This window comes from Lepidochelys olivacea (genome assembly GCF_965140295.1).
Source record: "Lepidochelys olivacea isolate rLepOli2 genome assembly, chromosome: 7".
NCBI lineage: Eukaryota > Metazoa > Chordata > Testudines > Cheloniidae > Lepidochelys > Lepidochelys olivacea.
The window spans coordinates 93079756-93101233 of NC_140417.1; the positions used below are offsets into that span (position 1 = coordinate 93079756).

At 42.1% G+C, this 21478-nt stretch overlaps 1 protein-coding gene across 5 annotated transcripts in view; it reads left to right on the top strand.

Moving 5' to 3' along the window:
* Window positions 1–1786: 1786 nt before the first annotated feature.
* The window catches only part of TNKS2 (tankyrase 2), a 70346-nt gene continuing 50654 nt past the window's right edge, over window positions 1787–21478 (top strand). The window contains exons 1-7 of one of the 5 annotated variants that reach the window (XM_084635030.1): window positions 1787–2066; window positions 12987–13211; window positions 13782–13877; window positions 14231–14267; window positions 14717–14792; window positions 16256–16350; window positions 19010–19076. In XM_084635030.1, coding sequence (XP_084491156.1) covers window positions 1865–2066; window positions 12987–13211; window positions 13782–13877; window positions 14231–14267; window positions 14717–14792; window positions 16256–16350; window positions 19010–19076 — 798 coding nt within the window. In that variant the 5' untranslated portion in view covers window positions 1787–1864. Of the gene's footprint in view, window positions 2067–12986; window positions 13212–13781; window positions 13878–14230; window positions 14268–14716; window positions 14793–14913; window positions 15738–16255; window positions 16351–19009; window positions 19077–21478 lie in introns of those variants that run through there. The other 4 variants (XM_084635027.1, XM_084635029.1, XM_084635028.1 and 1 more) reach the window with 4 other exon arrangements.

The following is a 21478-nucleotide window of genomic DNA, read 5'->3' on the forward strand; positions in this document are numbered from 1 at the left end:
ATTCTGTTTATCTCCCGTAAAGAAAAGAGACAACTGTACATTATTTTTGCTCTTGAGTCTGCAAAAAAACAACCCCTACATAAATAAATTACAATGATTTGGACATATATATATGCATATTTATTTGTTTTTCCTAAAGTTAATTACGTATTTTAGGAAAGATTGTCAGTGGCCACACTCTGAGACCACCAAAAAAATTTTGCTGTGAGAACACCTGCCTCGTAGTTAAGACTGCAGCAAACTTTCTATTTAAGAGCCACCTTTATAAAATGCTGTGAAATACACATGCCTCTGAAGAGTGCCATGGAAACTGGTAGGCCACCTCAAGTATAGGCATATAATATCTGATGTAAAATCAGGGTAATTTGACAAAAGATATAGGTCCTCCAAAAACAGGCCTGATTTTTAAAATTACTCTTCTGATGCTTTTTTGCCCACAAATTCCAAGAGAATGGAGGACTGCAGACTGTGCACGTGACAATCTGACCTGAAACTCCTGTTTAAATTTCAGCAATTTTGGTTAAATAAAGCTTATTCTTCAAGAAAGCAAAGCCTCGTTCCTGAATATGAGCAGCTCACAGTTGTTTAAGAAGAATTCAGTGAGTGATAGACTGATGGACTGACCTGCCAACAGAGGGCTTGTCACTAATGCATGTGAGCTATTCCAGGTAAACAGTGAAGGCTCTTTAGTTTTACCAAGCTATAAACTCCAAGCAAACAGTGAAGACAAGTCTAGACTCAGCTGGTGCCTTAGAGAGAGATAGATGGTAGTATACAAGCCCCAAGCCCATGAGTTTGACTTCACTTCTTACTTGACTCCACACACATCCAGCTCTCTCTGATTAAAGGAGCCATTTTGCCAAGTGGTATACAGTCAGTTTGTGATTACTTTTATGGCCTATGGTCTCTTTGGACCTACCAGAAAACTATGGGCAGCATCCACCTAAAAATTATATACCTGGGCTGCCCTTGACCTCATCTAACCTATGCCTTGGTCCTCTGTGTATAGAATCACTAGGGGCCCTGGAGATTTAAGAAGAAAGAGGATGTAGTGATTTAGGCAGTAAAATGCAACTAGAATCCTGACCCGCACTTTACTCATCTCAGGGCTTGTACACAACCACTTCTGTTGCTCGGGGTGTGAATAAGCCACCCCCTGAGTGAGGTAAGTTACCACGACCTAAGCACAGTGTGGACAGCGCTATATCCGGGGGAGAGCGTCTCCTGGAGACATAGCTACCCCCTCTGCTGAAGATGGTTTTATTATGTCCACAGGAGCGCTCCGGGCTGCCTTGGAGCAGCAGGCACGCGGCCGCATGGCACCACGGGCAGACTGCCTTATCCTGAGCCATGACACCGGTGCGCCACCACAGCCCCGCCGGATGGTGCTGCGGGCCCCACAAGGGCCATCGCTATATCGTCAGAAGCAAAGGCCCGCCCACCACCTGCCCTGAGGTGCCGAGGCACTAGTGCGCCGGGAGGGGCCCCTCACCTCACCACTGGGCTCTCACACTGAATCGGCCCCGCCCCTGCCTATATCACCGCCGACTCCGAGCCTCGCCTCGCGCACGCGCACACAGCAATACTCATGCTCTGGCGTTTAGTCTGGTGGCGGCCGTCCTTTCTGCGCGTGCTCTATGTGCCGCGCACCTAGCCCCTCCCCCAAGGCGGGCGCACGCACGCACGCGCGCGCGCGCGGCGTGCCTGGTTGAGGCCGCTGGAACTGGGGGGGGGGAGTCTGGCCGGGGTTGACCTGGGTTTGCTTCCACCTATAGCGACGCGTGTCGGGGGCCGGGGCCATGGCGGGGGGCGGCCTGTGACAGACACTCGAACCGCCGCCGCTGCTGCTGGGAGGGGGAGCGCCATGGCCGGGCGGCGGGGCGCGGGCGGGGCGGCCCCCTTGGCGGAGGCGCCGGGCTGCGGGCCCGCGACGGAGCCGGCCCGGGAGCTGTTCGAGGCCTGCAGGAACGGGGACGTGGAGCGGGTTAAGCGGCTGGTGCGGTCCGAGAACGTGAACGGCAGGGACACGGCGGGCAGGAAGTCCAGCCCCCTGCACTTCGCCGCAGGTATCGGGCGCACGTCTGCTCTGGCGGGGCCGGCGCCTCCCGCCCGGGCCTGTGTGGGAGCCAGCCCGCGCCCGGCTGTGCCACGCACCCGGCCCGAGCCGCCTGGTGACTGGCCAAAGCGCGAATCCGGGAGCCTGGCCCTGTCGGCTCCGCTCGCGGCCGGCGCTGGGGGCTCGTGGCTCTGCACAGCGTATCTCCGCGAAAGGGGCTGTGTCCGTGCTTCAGCGACGCGCGTTGAGGGGGGTTGCCCACCCCCACCCCGTTGTGCACACGCCAGCCTGGCGATCCGCCCTGCTTGCTGGGCGCCAGACACCCAGTTGGTGATGGTGAGAGTCCCAAGCGCCACAGAGGTTGGGGCCTGCCCAGCTGAGCGGAAGACGGTGGCCGCTGACTGGTATGGCCTTCTGGCTAAGGTGCTGGATCAGGCCTCAGGCGATCTGAGGTCAGAGGTTGGCTGTGTTTCCAAACTTCCTGTTTGTAAAGTCCTTTGACTCTCAGGAACTGCGTTGGTTCCCCTCTGGAAAATTGGAGTATTAATGCTTTCTGCTCTACAGAAATGTTAGGAGATACTTTATGTCCTACTGTGAGTAGGGTATTTAAGTATCTGGACTGAGAGTTGAGGAGAACTAGCTTAGCTCATGTTGATTTTAAAACTGCCCTCTATTACTAGGACCTGTCAGACAGTGTAAGTCCCACACTTTTTTTGTTGTTGTTAAAAGAAAAGGAGTACTTGTGGCACCTTAGAGACTAACAAATTTATTTGAGCATAAGCTTTCGTGAGCTACAGCTCACTTCATCAGATGATGTTGGTGTCGCTTGGATTCAGTGCTTTTGGATGCCTAAATAACCATGACATCACAAAGTAGTCATTGCAACTGGCAAGGAGATTGTGCCCTATCGCTTCAGGCACAAATCTAATTGTAGCTAACATAAGTCTAACACTTATGTGGACTCTTTAGGCTTGTATATTGCAACTCATTTCTAGGGATAAATACTCACGGTGGAAATAGTACAAAATCAGTAGCCTATTGTTTGCCAAACATAGGTCATTATGAACATGTAGCCTTGCTGCTCCACTCTGCTTGGATTCCCCATTGAAGAGAGTCCTGCGGAAGGTGTGACTTTTCATATTCAAAGGCCTTCATGGGATTAGCCCTAATTACCTGAAAGCCTCTTGCAAGATAGCTGTGTTCCACTGAAACTGTGAAATAGTTTACCATTAAAGGGAAGCTTATGAACACTTAAGACAACTTTAATAAACTATGGAACTCCTCGTGCTTTCAAAACCTAAGTACCAAACTCATTTCTTTCAATAAGATCTTTACACACAGCACACCTTCAGTTGATTCATAAACTCAAATTCTTTTGCTAGCCAGTTAAGCTATTTCTACTACAGGCTTGGGAGTTAGAAGGTAATCTATTTTTAATTACTGAAGGGATGCTCCCAGTATAGTCTCTGTAAGTGCCTAGATAAGAATAACCCTGCTTAGTTTTGTCCAGTGGAACTTTAAAGACTCTGAATAACCTTAAATAAATCACACTTAGATAGGTGATGTATGCCACTAGGTAGCAGAGATGTTGGGAGAGGCCATGTGTTCCATATTCCTCCCTTTGGTTCCTGAACACAGGAGGATTACAAGGCTGTTACTGATGTCTTCCCTCCCAGAACTGCAGGATCTTTCTGGTGGAGAGACCTACCTGTCAGTCTCTCTTGGGAAGATATACTTATAGCCATGTTTCTCAAACTATTATACTGGTGATCTCTTTCACATAGCAGGCCTCTGAATGTGACCCCTCTTATAAATTAAAAATACTTGTTTATATATTTAACACCATTATAAATGCTGGCGGCAAAGCAAGGTTTGCGGTGGAGGCTGACCGCTTGCGACCCCCCCACCCACATGTAATAACCTCGTGATCCCCTGTGGGGTCCTGACCCCCAGTTTGAGAACCCCGGACTTATAGCCTTCCATTGGATGGAACTTTTCGACTGTGAACCTAACTCTAGTAAATGAAAAAGAGTAATGTGATTGGTAGCAAACTCGTGTTTGGGGTTTTTTTGTTCCGTCATTCAGAGTGTGAATAATAAGGGCTGCTCTCTCTGTCTTCTGTCTCTGGAGAATTACTGGACTACTTAAGATAGAAGTAACATACCAGGAAGTGGTAACAAAGGCTCTGCTGTAGTTTTGCACAGCAGAACCTCTGTTAATGAGGCTAGGTGTGCACACTTTTGTATTAATGCATGTGCTAGGCAACCTTTTTTATTTGGTTTAGTTCAGTTCGGGAGAAGTGTACTTATCCTGTAGGTTGTTGCTTTGCAACAGAGATGATGGCACTATACCAGGGAATGTGTGTTTCTTTTTCTCTTGTATTGTCACTCTGGCTTAGACTTTAAAAAGATGCAGCCTCTCTCTCCCATTCCTTAAATAATGGATTTCTGTTCTTCTTCCTGGTCTAACTGAAAAGGATTGAGAGAACTTGCTGTTCTCATGCATGTGCTGCTATCTGGAAACAATGAAGCAGGGGATCTTGGTGGAGATTAATCTTGATGTTTCTTAACTCCATTGCACACGTAAGATGAACCTAGGGCAGTTAAGTTGTATTGAAGCTTAAGTCAAGAGTGTCACTGTCTGCACAAAGTAGGCATGTAATCAAGTCCAATTAGCAAAAGTTAGGGGCATGTGTAAGGCTAGGTCTATGCTACAAAAGCACAGCTATGGCCATAGTGTAGACACTCATTAAGTTGATGAAAGGGTTTTTCTGTCACTCTAGTTAATCCACTTGTCTAAGAGGAGGTGGCGCGTCTCAGGAGGTATGAATTTTTCATTCCCCTGAGCATTGACAGCCTAAATTCTAGGTGTAGACTGGTCTGAGGATGATGATCTGCAGGCAGGCAACCCTTTGTCATGGAGCTTGACAACTAGAAAATGCCACAGATTCAAGGGATTTGTAGTAGCCAGAATGCCCTTCCTAGGAGCTAAACATTCAGTTTTAAAAACAAAACAAAACCCCCGGAAGATATGAGGAACAGATATATTTAGTTTGTAAACTCTTTGGAGCAGGGATTGTCCCTCACGTCTGTGTTGTACAGCAACTAGTAAGTGGGGTCCTGGTCCCTGACTACAGCTCCTAGGCAATAAAGTATACAAATAACTTGCAGGGAAATTAACCCAATGCCAAGAGGACACAGGAGCCTCTCCTAGTGACTATACATAAATACTGTTAGAATTGATGAGAAGCAAGAGAATACGGATATAAATCAGTTTCAAATCTGAGGAAAGTCCAGGAAGTCAGTCAAGTAAAAGTCTGAATAAGACCTATCACAGAAGTAGACAGAGGAAGATCCTCAGCTGTCATCAGTAACTGCATGATTGCTTGAATAAATATATAGATGTGTACCTCTCCTAGGCAGCGGAAAGATGTACTTGATTTGGTATAAAGGCTCTATTTAGTTGTAAATCAGCATGCTTTAATGCAGTGGTTCTCAAACTTTTATACTGGTGACCTCTTTCACATAGCAAGCTTCTCAGTGCGGACCCCCACCCCTTATAAATTAAAAACACTTTAAAGTATATTTAACACCATTATAAATGCTGGCGGCAAAATGGGGTTTGGGGTGGAGGCTGACAGCTTGTGACACACCCCCATGTAATTACCTTGTGACCCCCAGTTTGAGAACCCCTGCTTTAATGGTTATATCAACCAATGATAATGCACCTCTCTAGAAAATAAAGGAAGTACAAATTGGAAAGTTGATTTAATTTTAAGTTTTTCCACTTGGTGATTTAAATCATCATTTAAAAATCAATCTACACTGCTCACTAAGGTTTTTGGTTTCTCCAGGAAAAAAAAAACTTGTGCCTCTTCTGTAGAGATAAAGGTGATTCTGAAGTGCCTCAAGGACCTTCATAGGCATCAATCACATCCTGTAAGATTTAGTTCTATGACTAGGATATACATGAGCAAGTGCCCTAAGTCATCCTAGCCTCTTGAAAAGAGAGAGCCGTCAAAACTTCAAAAAATGGACGAGATTTGCAGTGCTGGTGCATTTTCAATTAGAGAAATAGTTAAGTTAATAGTTAATAGTTAAGATGTAGCCAGCATTGGACTAACACCATTACAAAACTGCTTTATATAAATTTAGGCTTGTGTTAGTGCAAGATCACATTAAACCAGGCTTGCATAATTGTCACATGCCAGCCTAGGCATAATTTGCTTGTCCACTCCATGGTGGACAAAAATTGATATTTTACTTAAAAATATTACTTGCCCCACATGAGCAGACAAGTAGAATTTTGCAGTGCTTTGTTAAATTGGCTACATTTTTTGCTTGCCAGCAACTTAATCGGAATGTAAAGCCTCACTTGTTAATTAAAAAAAAATAAAAATCTGTTCATGCTTCACTTTTGTTCAGATATGTATAATTGTATTAGGGATCACTGAATATAGAAGTGGTGAACTTCCTGAAATTGTAGCTGTGCAAAGTCACTAAATTTTCCCCCACTGTACAATTTCAGAATTAAACCACATTTATTTTATAAGTGGGGGACATTCAGTTTGTTTTGAGCCAATGAATGGGGAGACAGTGAAAACTTTAAATTGGTAAGAAATCTACTTGCGTTCAATCAGGATCTTCCGTATGTAATGTTGACCTTTACAGACTTGAATAAGTTGTCTGTTGGGAGGTTTTTGGTAGATGGAAGATTTACGTTCTCTCACCCCCACCGGATGGTCAGTAATAAAAGCTTGTGGTTGGTTCTTTTTCTCTGCTTGGAAAAAGGACTGACTAGAGAAATGAGACATTGGCTCTTCAAGAGACCTATATTCTATATCTTTAAAACAAAATGAAAACCAAACCAAAAACCCAAGTTTTTGCTGCAGCAAAATTTGGTCAGTGAATTAGAATACAGAACCCAGTTTACTTCCAAACCAAGAAAGTTCAAGTAAAAGTATGTTAAAAATAGGCTAAGTGCCAGCATATTCATAACTAATTTTTCTATTTGTTTAATGTTTATACACAATTTAGTTTAACATTTTTTCCTATGAAACTTAAATATAGGTACTCTACAGTAAAAAAAAAAAAAAAACAAAAATCTAGCCTCTATCCAACATAGATGTTTTTTGAAGGAAGCTGCTGTTGTTGAGGTTTTAAGTTTCCTTCCAGAAACTTTATCCTTCCATTATCACTTTTTTAAAATAGTTGTGTATTACATGTTGCAGTGTGGCCATCCGTTCCCCCCACTTGTGGCTGGACTACAAGGACATTTTTGCTTCGCAGCCTTTAAGCTAACTGGATCTTTTCCTCAGAAATCGAGAGGCTCATGGTTTTAGATTCAGAGATCCCAGGTTTAAACACTGCTGCTGACATGTTCAGAGGTGTTGCAGTATACTTGGAAGCTCATAAGAATTTTCATACCAAATCAGAGTAATAGTTAAGTACTCTGGTATCCTATTTCTTCCTTATTCCAGGAAGTTAAGACTTGACTAAACACAAAAGTTGTACTTCATTAACTACACTGGTATAGTGAAAATTGGTACAACAAGCCCCCCCTTCCCCCCCCCAAAAATACCCCTAACCAAAATAGTTATACCATTATAAAAGCTAATGTGTACACCCTGCTTTAATGGATGGATTATGCTTTTAAGGATGCGGTTTTGACTTGGCAAGCCAGTCAGTTGGCCACCTGTTATTTGACCAGTCAAACATGGTCAGTTATTTCAGCAGGAACGCTCTAATGTAGGCAGCAGCCTGGGCCTACCTTTTTGATTGCATCATAGTGCCATCGGTTAGCAAGCCTACTTAAGTGTCAATCATTCATTTTATTTCATGCTAATGCTATTGGTTGGGGAAAGGTGAATTAATAGAAAGATGAGCATTTTGATTATCTGGAATCTTCAAGGAAAACATTGTGTGAAGATCTTTATTTGTATATTAAGGCACTGGAGTACATGGTGGTTTGCAAAGCACATTAAACAAGACAAAAGATATGGTCCCTGCCCCAAATATCTTACAATCTAAATTTACTAGACAAACATACAGAAGTTAACTCAGAAAGGACTGAGGTAGGTATAGGACTGTTCAGTTATTAAACCTCCTCCCCCAACACAAGGAGCAAAGAGGCACAGCCATTAAGGGCGTGTCTACAGTGGCAATTTACAGCTCTGCAACTTCCATTCTCCGGGGTATGAAAAACACACGCCCCTGAGCTCAGCAAGTTTCAGTGCTGTAAAGTGCCAGTGTAGACAGTGCACTAGCACTGGGAGCCACGCCCCTTGCAGAGGTAGTTTGGTTTTTTTTTTTAGAGTGCAGGGAGACTTCTCTTGTTAAAGTGCTGCCATGGCAGTGCTTTAGCATTGCCAGTGTAGACTAGCCCTAAGCCTCTCTTAACAAAAATCAGTTTAAAGAAAACCCCCAACACCTTTCTGATCTTCAGCAAAGCTAAACAATGTACATTAAAAGCTCAAGTAAATAAGCACTCATTCCTCCCCCTCAACAAAAAGCCTCTTCACATACCCCCAGCTATGCCATGTTGATCTATGAAAAAATTCTTTGCTGAAGGAGATGTGACATTGCATTTCTGTAGAGGCTACTACTCCCTTCCTGTTCTGTTTCTCCTGCCTTTTGAGTCCATTGTGTTTGCTGCAGGGAGAAGGGGCTGCCCTCCCTCTGAGAATCTGTAAGTATATGTCAGTGGGACTTGTGTTGGAGGGTCTCACACTAGTGTGTTAAAAATAATTGTTGATGTTGCAGTACCAGCAAAGACTTGGGCTAGCTACCCCAGCTTTAGCCTACCCTATCCTCCGGGTCTGAGCCCAGGTGTCTAGCCCAAGTCCCAGCTAGTGCTGCAGTGTTCATACACCTGACTAGCACAATCCCCATTAGCATAAGTCAGTCTACCAGCATGCCTTCACCTTAAGGGTCTTTGTAGGGAGGGGGCGGCATGCCTGAAGACATTGTTATTGTCTTAAGTATTCTGGAACAGCAGTAGTTAGAAATAGAACTGAATGGGTACTGTTTGATTTAAGTACAAGAGATATTTTTTTAATCGAGAGAGCATTTTAGAAATAGTGATGCATTTATAATTGTAACGACAGGGTCAGGGAAAGCCAAAATCATTTTTATGAACTTTTTTTACGAGAGGTGAACATGAAAAAAATTGTTAAAGTTGAGTGCAAGTTTTGTTGTTCTGAGTATGTAACATGTAGACAGAATACAGAAACACTTCTTGAATTCTTGTGATGTGTCCAGCCACTGTTAGAGAGATTATTGCAGTCACTTTTGGGAGGGCGGGGAGGAGAAATTTTTCTCCTGTGCATTCTCTTTCTACATAGTCTTCAACAGCAGCATTATGAAGCATGGAGCCTTTTGATGAAGAGATATGAGTGACAGTGAAAGTGAAGCTGATTTCATTTCTTCACCTTCTAATAAGAATTTTTCTACTTTATCAGCTTCAGAACTCCTACTCCTGGAAAGTCTTCAGATATTCATCAAATTGATAAAGAGGTTTTTGGATAGAACTAATAATGACCAGAAAATGACTTTGATTGTGTGTTTGGATGTATTTATGTCATGAGGACACCATTTCATGTAGTTGAAAATCCTCATATGCTAGAATTTTTTTTATAGGTTGCATCCAATTTACAAAGTACCAAATATTTGCAGGACGTTTTTTGAATGACAAAGAAGGCAACTTGAAAAAGAGTTGTTCATATTGTGCAAGCTCCTCACATGTGTCTCGTGTATGATGGAGTAATATTTGCAATGAGTGAGTCATCAACTTCGTAGTGACAAGTCAGCAGCCAGTGTTTTACTGAGCATCTGATCATCACCACATTGCCCAACATTATTGCTGACCAGTTTAAAAAAAAAAAAAAGCAATGCATTGGGTCCACAAAAAGTTATTTTGGTTGTGACCAACAGCGTGGGTAATATGAGAGCTGCTTGGGCTTTGTTGAAAAATTAATATCCACACCATCTGTGTTACATATGTGCTGCCCATATGATGCAGCTTTTCACTGGTGATGTTGAAAATTATGTCAGCTTTCTCATCATACGCCAAAAGAGAAAAGCATCATCAGATTTTTCAAAATCAAATGCCCAGCAGCCATTTTATAGCGTAATTTATTACAGCTCTCAGTTTCATCTGAGTATGACAAGGCTTACTCAGTACAATGGACATCTTCTGTTAAATGTCTGTGTTCTTCAAATAAGCAAGAAGGCTCCTCAAACAGCTGCTGTTGAAGGAGTAGAAGAGTAATCCTTACTGACATTCTTGACAATATATTTTTGGATGCAAAACTCAAAATTTATTTCACTGCTTTAAGCCATAGCCACTCAAAATATGGAAAATGATAGTTCTGCATTGTCTGATGCCAAGAAAAAGTACCTGAACATTAACTTATTTGTGAGAATACTGAATACAGTCCACTTACAAAAGCTCAAGAGAAAACAAATATACGAAATATCGCTGAAAAAAATCAAGTGATCACTTCCACCCATAATGCTGCCTGCCTTCTTGAGCCACAGTTCCTGGGCCAGGACTTTGCTGATGATGAATTTGATTAATCTCGTGACCTCATAGTGTCTGTTGCAAATTTCAAAGGATATATAAACAGTTTGGATGGAGGTAGAAAATTATAAAGCAAGACACATCCAGTTCAGTCCTAAAACAATGGAGTACCATCCCAGCAGTTGAATACAGAACAGGTTGCTCCTTCGTCATGGTGGTAAGGGTTGCGTCATCCTTGCACTCTAGCTACAGTGGCAGAAATTCTTTTAGTGCTTCTTTGTACTACTACATGTGTGGAATAAAATGGATAGGTTTGAGGAGAAATTTTCAAAAACAAGAAATAGACTGAAGACTTCCAGTGGGAAGCTAGTGAGCATGTATCACAGTTCAAGATTGGAGAAGAAAATGGCAGATGAAGAGTTGATTCAGTAATTATCAGACGAAGGCAATGCTGCTGTGTTTTGGCAGATATAGATGAAGCAGATGATGCAAGCAAGAGGTTTGAGGAGTTGGCCTGCTACCTAGCTAGCATAGGTGCATTTAAAAATGACTCTCCTTTTATAGTTTTATTTCTAATTTCATATTTCTTTTGTAACCGTTGAGTCTGGAATAACATACGCATCTAATTGCTAAAAGGTAGTAATTCTCATTTTTTTTAGAGCTTCATTTGATTGTGTGTTTGCATTTTTCTGAGTTAAAATAACTCAGTAAAGTAACTTTTTTTGTAATTAGGCATAAGTATGACTCTAAGGCAGTGGTCACCAACCTGTAGATCGTAATCAACTGGTCGATCCTGGAGCCTCTGCCAGTATCACAATCTCTGGCCACTAAAAGTCCGGCCGTGCAGTGGGGCTAAGGCAGGCTCCCTGCCTGCTCTGGCCCTGCGCTGCTCCCGGAAGCAGCCAGCATGCCCTTGAGGCCCCGGGGGAGGGGAAAGGAGGGGAAGGGCTGGGCAGGGGTCTCCATGTGCTGCTCTTGCCTGTAAACACAGCCCCCGCAGCTCCCATTGGCTGGGAATGGGAAACTGCAGCCAATGGGAGCTGCGGGGGCAGTGCTTGCAGAGAGGGGCAGCACGTGGAGCCACGTGGCCCCACCCTAACGGGGCGTGATGGTCGGTTCCAGGAGTGGCATGGGGCCAGGGCGGACAGGCAGGCAGTCTACCTTAGCCCTGCTGCGCCACCACCCGATGTAAGTGCTGCCCAGCAGGAGCCCGCACCTCTCCTGCACCCAAACTCCCTCCCAGAGCTTGTACCCTTCACCCCCTCTCACACCCCAACCCCCTCCCCCAGTGAAAGTGAGTGAGAGTGGGGAAGAGCAAGCAAGCAATGGTGGGTGGATGGATGGAGTGGGCAGGGCCTCAGGGAAGGGGAGGGGTAGATCCTGGGTTGCATTTAAATTTAAAAAGTGATCTTGTGCATGAAAAGATTGGAGACCACTGATCTAAGGCTATGCCTAGTGGAGACCATAACGTTATATTCTTTTTTGTTACTATTCTATTAAATTAGTTCTTTAAAATATAACCATATTTTACATCATTTGGCAATGTTTGGCTGGTCAGCTGAGTAGTTATTTCTTGACCAGTCAAAGGCCCAACCCTAATGGGTGTATATATTCTTTATATATTTCTGATTCTCTGGTGACTATGAATGTTCTTATAATTCATTGGCCAAGTGAAGCAAGGTCTAATATGCAGCTCAATAGTGTGTGTGTAAATTGAAACACCAGAAAAGCGTGAATCACTGGAAAACCATGGCACCCAGACTGTCTGGTGCTGCACACAGAGGAAATCGCTCTGCTTCCCCCTGATGCTGCTTGCACCTCTCAGAGGTAGCAGCTTAACTAACTTGTTGCATGGAGATCATGGTCTGTAGTCTGGGCTCTACCAAGAATGAGAGCCTTAGAGTATTTTTAGGGGGGAAGCAGGGACTGGAGTGGAGAGACCACACCGGGGCTTGCAATGATATAATTGTAGTTGTGTGTATAAACAAGGTCTTAGTGACTTGCTCACGCTCACAGAGGAAATCTGTAGTAGAGCAGAGAATTTAACCTAGTTTTCTGGAGTGCTTGGGGCACCTTAAGCATTCAACCATCTTTCTTCCCTATGCTTGTCGATGTCCTGCACTGATATTTTCAGGTTACTACTGTTTATTCTAGCCTTTCTGACCAAGATAGCTGTAGTTAGACTATATACACGTAGGTGTAGTATCAGTATACTCTTTAGCATTAGATGTAGGGTTTTTAATTTTAATACGTTGGTTTCAATAAAAGTACTGCTGTAGCAGAGAACTCAGTTGTGGTTTCTTCTATAGCAGTTTCCCTATTTAAGTGTCTTGCTTTTCTAATTTTAATCTTGGACTTTCTGATTCTTTCAATGCCTAGTGGTTTATACAGAGTCATCTTCTTGTTTTAGGTTTTGGTCGGAAGGATGTAGTTGAATATTTGCTTCAGAGTGGTGCCAATGTCCATGCACGAGATGATGGTGGCCTCATTCCTCTTCATAATGCCTGCTCTTTCGGTCACGCTGAAGTTGTCAATCTTCTTTTGCGTCATGGTGCAGATCCTAATGCTCGAGATAATTGGAACTATACTCCTCTTCATGAAGCTGCCATTAAGGGCAAGATTGATGTCTGCATAGGTAACTTTATCAAATTTCCCCCTCAACTGACTTGTGTGAGATTAAAACCTTGCAAAGCCCAATTCTTTAATAAAAAAAAACAAAACAAAACAAAACACCAATCTCTGCCCATCACTAAATTCTGGTTTGTCAGGTTCATGCTCACAGAAACAAAAAATTTACTGTGAGCGGAAACTTGACATATAAAAATCTGTTGACACATACTACATGTTACAGAAATGCAAAAATCCCCCTGCTGCCTTATATGGTTCTCTCTCAGGTGGAGAGAATTACATGGTGGGGGCAGGGGAAAAGTAGTCATGTAAAGTGGATTTATTTTAGGAGTAGTATTTTGACTACTAAGTGGTCTTTCTCTCTTCCCACACTCTGTCTTAGACCCATCTATCCTGCCCTGCTGCTGGTCCCCATAACACATGGAAGCAACAGAAACTTTAACATAATGACTTAGGTCTTTTGTGCCTCCCCAACTGGGCCATTCTGTTGATGGATCTTGGTGGGATGACAAGCCATATTTCAAAAGCCCAGTTTCTATCAGAGTTGTTTCACATAAAAGACTTTGCTATTTTATAGTACTGCTGCAGCATGGTGCTGAACCAGCCATCCGTAATACAGATGGAAGGACAGCTTTGGATTTAGCAGACCCATCTGCCAAAGTAGTGCTGACTGGTAAGTGGTGTCTTTTTAAATTTGTAACTGATAGATTATGGCTACCAGTGCTCCTATTTCAAAAGTAATATGCTTTTATGCTTCAATATGCTTCAAAAGTAATACGTTGGATTTTTCTTAAATACTAGTTTAATTTCTATTTATTTGTGGCCAGACCCCAAGTATAGGTGACAGAACCTATCAGAATTTCAAGAGCACAAAGTGCTAATTGTTTTAAAGAGGGGAAACAGCTGGAGACTGCTCTCTAAATACTGAAAGAGGAGGATAAGCAGAAAACTTTAGATCATAAAAGCTTTTTTCCATGGATTTTATGCTTTCGATAGGTAAGGAAAACATTTTCTCTTCACTTTCAGGTGAATACAAGAAGGATGAACTCTTAGAAAGTGCCAGGTATGTATTAAATGTAGAAAACAATTTGCATATGGCATTATTTTCAGAATAACCCACTTTTTAATAACACATACAAATTAATTTTAAGTTTGCTTTCTGAGTACATACTAGGCCTTGGGCAGTCATTTTTGGGTGAAATTAATAAAACAATTATGGCACCCTTACCTCAGGACCTTGTCCTAATGGAGTCCCAGCATATAGCTCAGGGCTATATATGATGTGATGCACAGTAGCTACTGGCTTGTAATATGTCAATGTTCATATTGTATAATTTGAAATCCTTTGTAGAAGTTGTTTTTAGTAGGTTTGAAGCAGAACCAACAAAACAGCTATTTGGGATGTTATTTGTGCAACACTGTAAATAGTGAAAGCAACTAAAGTTGTTTTTATATGCAGTATCAATTGGCCAAAATGTCCCATGTTTGTTTAAACAATCTTTTTTTTCCTAGGGGTGGTAATGAAGAAAAGATGATGGCTCTTCTTACACCATTAAATGTCAACTGTCATGCAAGTGATGGCAGAAAGGTATTTTAGCTCAAAGCCACATTTAAAGACATTTTGTTTTGAAATGTTAACATTTAGATTTAATTCTTTACATTTAAAACTACCATTTGAGTCAGATTTTTGGTATGTCATATTCAACTTGTACTTAAAAAATTGTGTTTGAAGACAGTGGCAACTGTCAGATACTTTTCTTCTTTGCTTAAAAAGAACTATATCCACCACTTTTTGCATTTGTCTTCTGGATCAAGGAGTAGTGGCAGAACAACTTTCTTTTGCTGACTGACCTTCTCTGCAGCTGTGCTGATGTCAAAGTTACAACAAAAGCTTTCCCTCTTTGATCCTAATAGTTGCCAAGTGAGTTGAAGAGTTGTATCCATGCTCCTCTTTTGCACCACCTCCATCCTGTGTCCCCAAGACTTGGCACTGGCTCTGACGTTACTCTTCTTACAGTAGAGTTTACGCTACATTTACAGGGTCTGGACTTATTCCTGGCAGGATAAGGGTATCTTGGCTAAAAATGCCAAAATTCCCATCCAAAATTTTTTTGAAATTTCATTAGTTTGAACCCATAGCTTTCCTGAAGGTTTAAGTCGCTATCTATAGCCCTGTCATGGTTCCCATTTAGATATTTGTATGGGCTCATTCCCTTAAGTTTCTGTGTTTTCCCCAAGCCAGTTTCTTACATGTTACACCTTGCAGTTGGATATTTGAAGCTCTCCAAAGCTTTTAAGTGTCTGAGCATCAATACTACTACTTCCCCCTCCCTGTGGAGCATGAATCTGGTCCAACTGTGCAATCCCCTCAAGTTGATGAACCTATCCACAGCCTGAATGAAGAAAACATCTCTGTGCAAATCCTGTTGCTTCAGGCCTTTTGCTCGGTACTCCTTACTAAACACTCCCATGCCTACTGACTGGACAGATCATAGAGCAGTCGTCTGCCTAGGGAGTTCAGATGGAAGATAAGGTGAAGTTTTTCTGTTTGTTCTGCATATAATCACAGTCTTCTCTCCAGCACAGTTAACTGTCACTGTGGCTTATTTTTAAAATTAACTTCTTACTTGGTAAAGAGAACTGTTTATAATCTGGCACTATATGCTGGTAACAGCCAAGTCACAGAGGGAGCCTCAGGGGGAGGGCTTTGGCACATCTGTGGAAGGACTAACCTGGGAGGAAGTGGGAGCTGACTGCAGAGCCCAAAAATCTGTCACTGTAGTTGTTGTTTGCCTGAATGTATTAGTGGTGAGTAAAGCCTTGCAATGTGTATTGATGGTAACTAAATCACGGGGGGGGAGTGAGCAGGTAGGGAAAAAATGTCCTTTACACAAATACTTATTAAATAACTGTTCAAACATTCTCTCTCTGCTGATGGTACAAATATTTTGAGGACTCAGATAACTTAATTAGTTGTATTCCTTTTACATTTCACAATGTTTGATTAGTTAATAATTGAACTTATAATTTGGATTCATTCTCTCTCTCCAGTCAACTCCATTACACTTAGCAGCTGGGTATAACCGGGTTAAGATTGTGCAGCTGTTACTACAGCATGGAGCTGATGTACATGCCAAGGATAAAGGGTGAGTTTTCTTTCACTTGTGTTTAGAATGTATCAATAATGTACTTTTACGTGTAATAAAGAATTCTAATGTTAAAAAAAAAATTGACCTGGAACAAATACCAGAAAACTCAAAGTTGAGGCAGATGTACCATCTCTAACTTTATAATTGTGACATTCTAATTTTTGGTCACAACCTTATGAGAAACCTGCCAAGCAATAAAACTAATACTGAATCATCCATAAAACATATTCATTCTAAGAGAGGAACTGCCAGCCTGTGTATGTCCAAAAGACTTTAAAAGGCTTACATTTTTAAAAAAATGCTTTCATACCATACCTATCAAAATTCAGTACACATGTGTGGTTAGTTCAGTTTTCATTTTCCTTTGAAGACCCCTTTCACTTTGAAAATGGTTTTCTGATTGGATTCCCATGATTTCTCATTTTAAAAGGTTATACTCAAAAGAATAAACATTATTTTTGTTTCCCAAACACTGAATTTGATAATATATTACTCCTGAGAGCATTCTGCACCAAAAAATAAAAAATTCTATACACAGTATTTTAAAAATCTGCAAAATTCTGTGTGTTTTATTTGTCAATAAATAAATGCAGAGGCTCCAGCATGGCAGTGGGAAGCACAGCCACTGGCTGCACAAAGGTGGAAGATCACCCTGCAGCACTCCTACCCCCAGAACATGGACAAAGCGGTGAGGCTGCACCTGACACAGCACAAGAGGCCTGGGCCTGCCCCAGAAATACCCTAGGGCCATGCCCCTCTGCGTCAGGTCCACCAGGTGTGGGGCAGATGGGCTCAACCAGGCAGGATCCAAGTGTGGGGAGATCCACATGTGGGGTGAGAGGATTCTGTGTGGGACAATCTGGGTGCAGGCAGCGCAGTGGGGGGTCTAGGTGTGGGGGGGATCTGGATGCACAGAGGCTCATTTTGAGGGGGTTCCAGGTGCAGGGGCAATGGGACTCTGCAGGGGCTTCCAGGTGAAGGTTGTTGGGGCTCCGTGGAGGGGTCTGGGTGTGGGGATCTCAACGAGGGGGGTCTTGGTGCTGGTGGAGTGGAGCTTGGTGGGGTGGGGGTCAGAGTGCAGCTAATTGTTGGTTAGTGGTGTGGGGGTCTGGATGTGGGGGCTCAGGTTGGTACAGAGATTGGGGCATCAGGGTGGGAGTATGAGTCCAGAGAGCTCAGTGGGCAGTGGTCTGGGAGCAGGGATGGGGGTCTGGAAGCAGGGGGTCTGGGTGCAGACGGCTCCAGATGCAGGGGTTGAGGTTCAGTGGGGTGGGGTTCGGGTATGGAGGGCTAGGGGGCTTTCTGGATATACCAGGTAAGGCTTGGCAGGGGTGTCTGGGTATGGGAGGTCCGGATGCACAGGAGTTGGGTGGATGGGGGAGCAGCTTCCTGTACAGTGACCCCCTCCCCCCACAACTGAGAAGTGATGGGGGCAGGAAGCAGGGGAGGATGCTGACCTTCCTGCAGCTAGCGGAAGTTTCTGGGGGTGGGTCTGACACAGCCCCAGCCACTCCTTGTAGGGGAAGAGGAAGTCCTGTCCTCTCCTGTCTCCAGCCCAGCCAAGACTAGCAGCTGATCTCCATCCCCCAGTGATTTACCTCTCCTCCAGATGCCTGAAACTTGTACCTGCGCTGCTAGGGAGTGGTGCTCTTGCAGCTTCCCCTTGCTTCCCTGTCAGAAAGTCATTTTTCTGCAGGGAAGCAAAGAAATCTGTGGGGGACATGAATTCCGCCCACACACAGTGGCACAGAATTCCTGTAGGAGTAATATATTTCTAAGCATTCACTTAGCATATAAGGAACTTTTGCTATTGCTAAGTATAGAAATGCTAATTGAAACATGGTAAATTCATACAAATTTACAGAAAATATTTAGTCTCTAGAAACCTTTTTTAAACATCATGAATAAATAGGCTGAAATTATAGAAAATAGAATCTTAAGTCTTTATTCCCAACATATCACTTCAGGATGGATAGAACAGCTGCCAGATCAAAGGGTTGCAAGGCCCTTGTAAACTTGAAACCTTTGTCAGTCCATTGCTACCCTTGCAATGATAGAGTTTCCTGGCTGTCTAAATTACATTACGTGCTTCTCCAGCTACCAGAACAGGATCAGGAGGGAGCAGAGGTGGCTTAAACCATCTTAGTTTTCCCTCCCTGTGGAGGCAAGGTCTATACTGTGTTCTTAGATGTATAGTACAGAACCTTGCTCAGTGATATTAACACTAAACCAGTCAGACTTCTTTAGCATGCTAAAGAAAAGAGATTGTGCAACAAAACTTTTTAGGGATAAAGGAAAAATTACTGTCTTCCTTGAAATAAGTTCTCCCAATACAGTGCTTTCCACGTAGTGTAATTACTGTTTAATTTCATAAAATCTCTGGAACCAAGTCACTTACAACAAATACAATGCAATTTCCATGTGATTATGGAATTCATTGTGCAATTTATTGTATGTTAAACAGACATTGATTTCAATAACTTTGGAGGTTATTGTCTCATATCTCTGTTTTCCCATCACTTTTCAGTGGGATAGCTGGGTTTTTTAATTTTTAGAATTGATAGAAAGCTACATATTGTTGTTTGTAATTTACTGAGTTTACATACTTGTAACCCAAGCGCATATAACATGTTTCTCCCTCCCCCCAACTGCTTAGAGATTTGGTGCCACTTCACAATGCCTGTTCCTATGGTCATTATGAAGTAACAGAACTTCTAGTAAAGGTTGGTATTTAATTTCATTCCTCTTTCAAACTGGGTGAAATTCTTCTATTGTGAATTTTTTCTGTTTTTTGAGTGTCACTTATCTTCTTGTATTTAAAATCATTTAAAAAAGACAGGCAGAGTTGGTAGGTTAATTTGATATATGTACACTCACTTCACTCTCCTGCCCAGAATAAGTTAAAGCATGCCCTGTAAAGCTTGTTATAGAAATGCACTGCCACTTTAAAACTTGAACTGTTCGTATCAAGATGGAGTTGCAGTGGAAGTCAGCATTTGGAAATACACTTTACTTTTAAGTTATGGAGGTGTCATGATGGCTTGTAAGATTAGTGTAGGGCTAGAATTGTTAGGGTTTTAAAATATTGTAGAAATACCGACCCAATAGTTCTAGCACTCTAGATGTAAACAAAGATTTAGCAAAGCTTTTTAAAAAGTTGTTGTCTAAAGAGATAATTTGTAAGCCTTATTCCAGCCCTGTACAAATTAAGGCACCAATCCTGAAACTGTTTGCATGCAGGCACAACAATGCATATCTGTGGAGTCCCATTGAAGCCACAGGGGCTCTGCATTGACACAGCAATGTGCTCACACAAATTTGCAGAATTGGGTCTTGAAAAGAGTGACATTCATCCGTCTCAGACATATTTATTGTTTATAATAAATCAGAAATATTTATTGTTTATAATAGTCTCTGAGCCTGGAAAATATTCCCTCAGAGCCTACAGCTAGATTTGTTACAGTAATTATCAATCAGATGGAGATAAAGGAAAGAAAAAGAAAAAAATACATAGGAAAAATGATTAACCTTAACTACTTGTGTTTATATATTCTGTATATACTCCAGACATAACATTTAAACAATTAGCAATCTTTACAAATTTTATTGTATCTAGAGAATATAAAAATTAGTGAACTAAAATGTTGAGAGATGGCTCTATATTTGCACCAGTTCTGACATTTTGAACTTTTTTCTTAACTTCAGCCACTGATTAGTTTGCAGGGTTATTAAAAACATCCTTTTGGTCTCCAGTTCAGTGGTGCAGCGTTGGGGCCTAACTACAGAATCCTTACTACCCCTTGTGTATTATCTGCTTGCATGGAAACTCTATCCTTACAAACACACTTTCCTTCCCTGCTATCCTCTTTTGTACCCTATATTGAATGTTTATAGGCACTTCCTGTTTCTTCAATAAAATGTGAGAAGAGCGTCCTAGAAGTGCTGGCAAGACACTTCTGCGCACACTCACACAAACCCTCTCTCTTACAGGAGAAAGCAGAGCATGAAGGGCCCATGAAAAAATTCAAGTTATATTTGAGATTGCAAATATTCATTTAATGTTGAACCGCTGAAAAAGTCATCAGTCTCATGTGGAAATGAACAGTACTGCCTTCACTCTGACCCTGTGTCATTGCTCACAAACCTCTCTGCCCCACTCCCACCTCCCCAACTAGGAGAGAAGTGTATCTAGTTTCATTGCATGAGTGACTCAGAATATCAGGGGTGGCATGGTATTTACCAGAGGTGGTTTTTACCAGTAAAATTGTGGTTTTTTACACCCCTGGGAAAAACTAATTAGTCCCAGTTTAAGGCATTTTCTGTTTTAAAAACTGCTTCATAATTGCACGCAATTTTAGCTAAGTTTTGGTTAATAAGGTAGGGTTGTACAAATAAAAAGTAAATTGCAGTAGGTGTCATGTAATTATAATACTGAACATGGGAATGTCTGTCTACATTTTGGTGTGGTATTTTCTCAAGAAAGTTATACATGTCATGATTCATATTTCAGTTTTTAATGTTATATAAATATTGAAAACATTTGATTATATGAAACGATAGTCGTGCAGAGTTGTAGGCTTGAAGCATTAAGCAATCAGAAGAATGCAGAATTGCAGACTACCAATTCAGGTCCATTTGATCATGCTGCATTCTGTAGCAGAAGACCTACTTTGATACAGTGGATAGATGGAACCTAATCCTCAATTTTGAATGGATGTACCCAAAGTTTGAAAAAATTTGTTCTGTGCTTGGTGAAACTTGCTGGATGCTGATGCAATTATTTTTCTCAGTTTCCCAGTTTAAACTAAGTTTTAGATAGTATTTACCAGTGCCCTGTCCTAAACAATTTTTTCCCAGGAAATAGTCAGCCTTGCTAAAACTTGAAGTAGTTTAACTGGATTATTTTACTCTTGTTGTTGGTCTTATCATCATAAATTGTAAACTGAAACATCTAAACTGCATTCAGTAGTTCAAAATACACTTATGCAGGTGTGCACCTGTGTTTACATTATAGCACTTCTTTCTTGCCTTCTTTAAGAATGTAATTAGACCACTATGAAAAGATAGGTTTCCACAGCTTTTCCAGAATACACCATTTGGTGTATCAAATGTCATGTTGTATTCT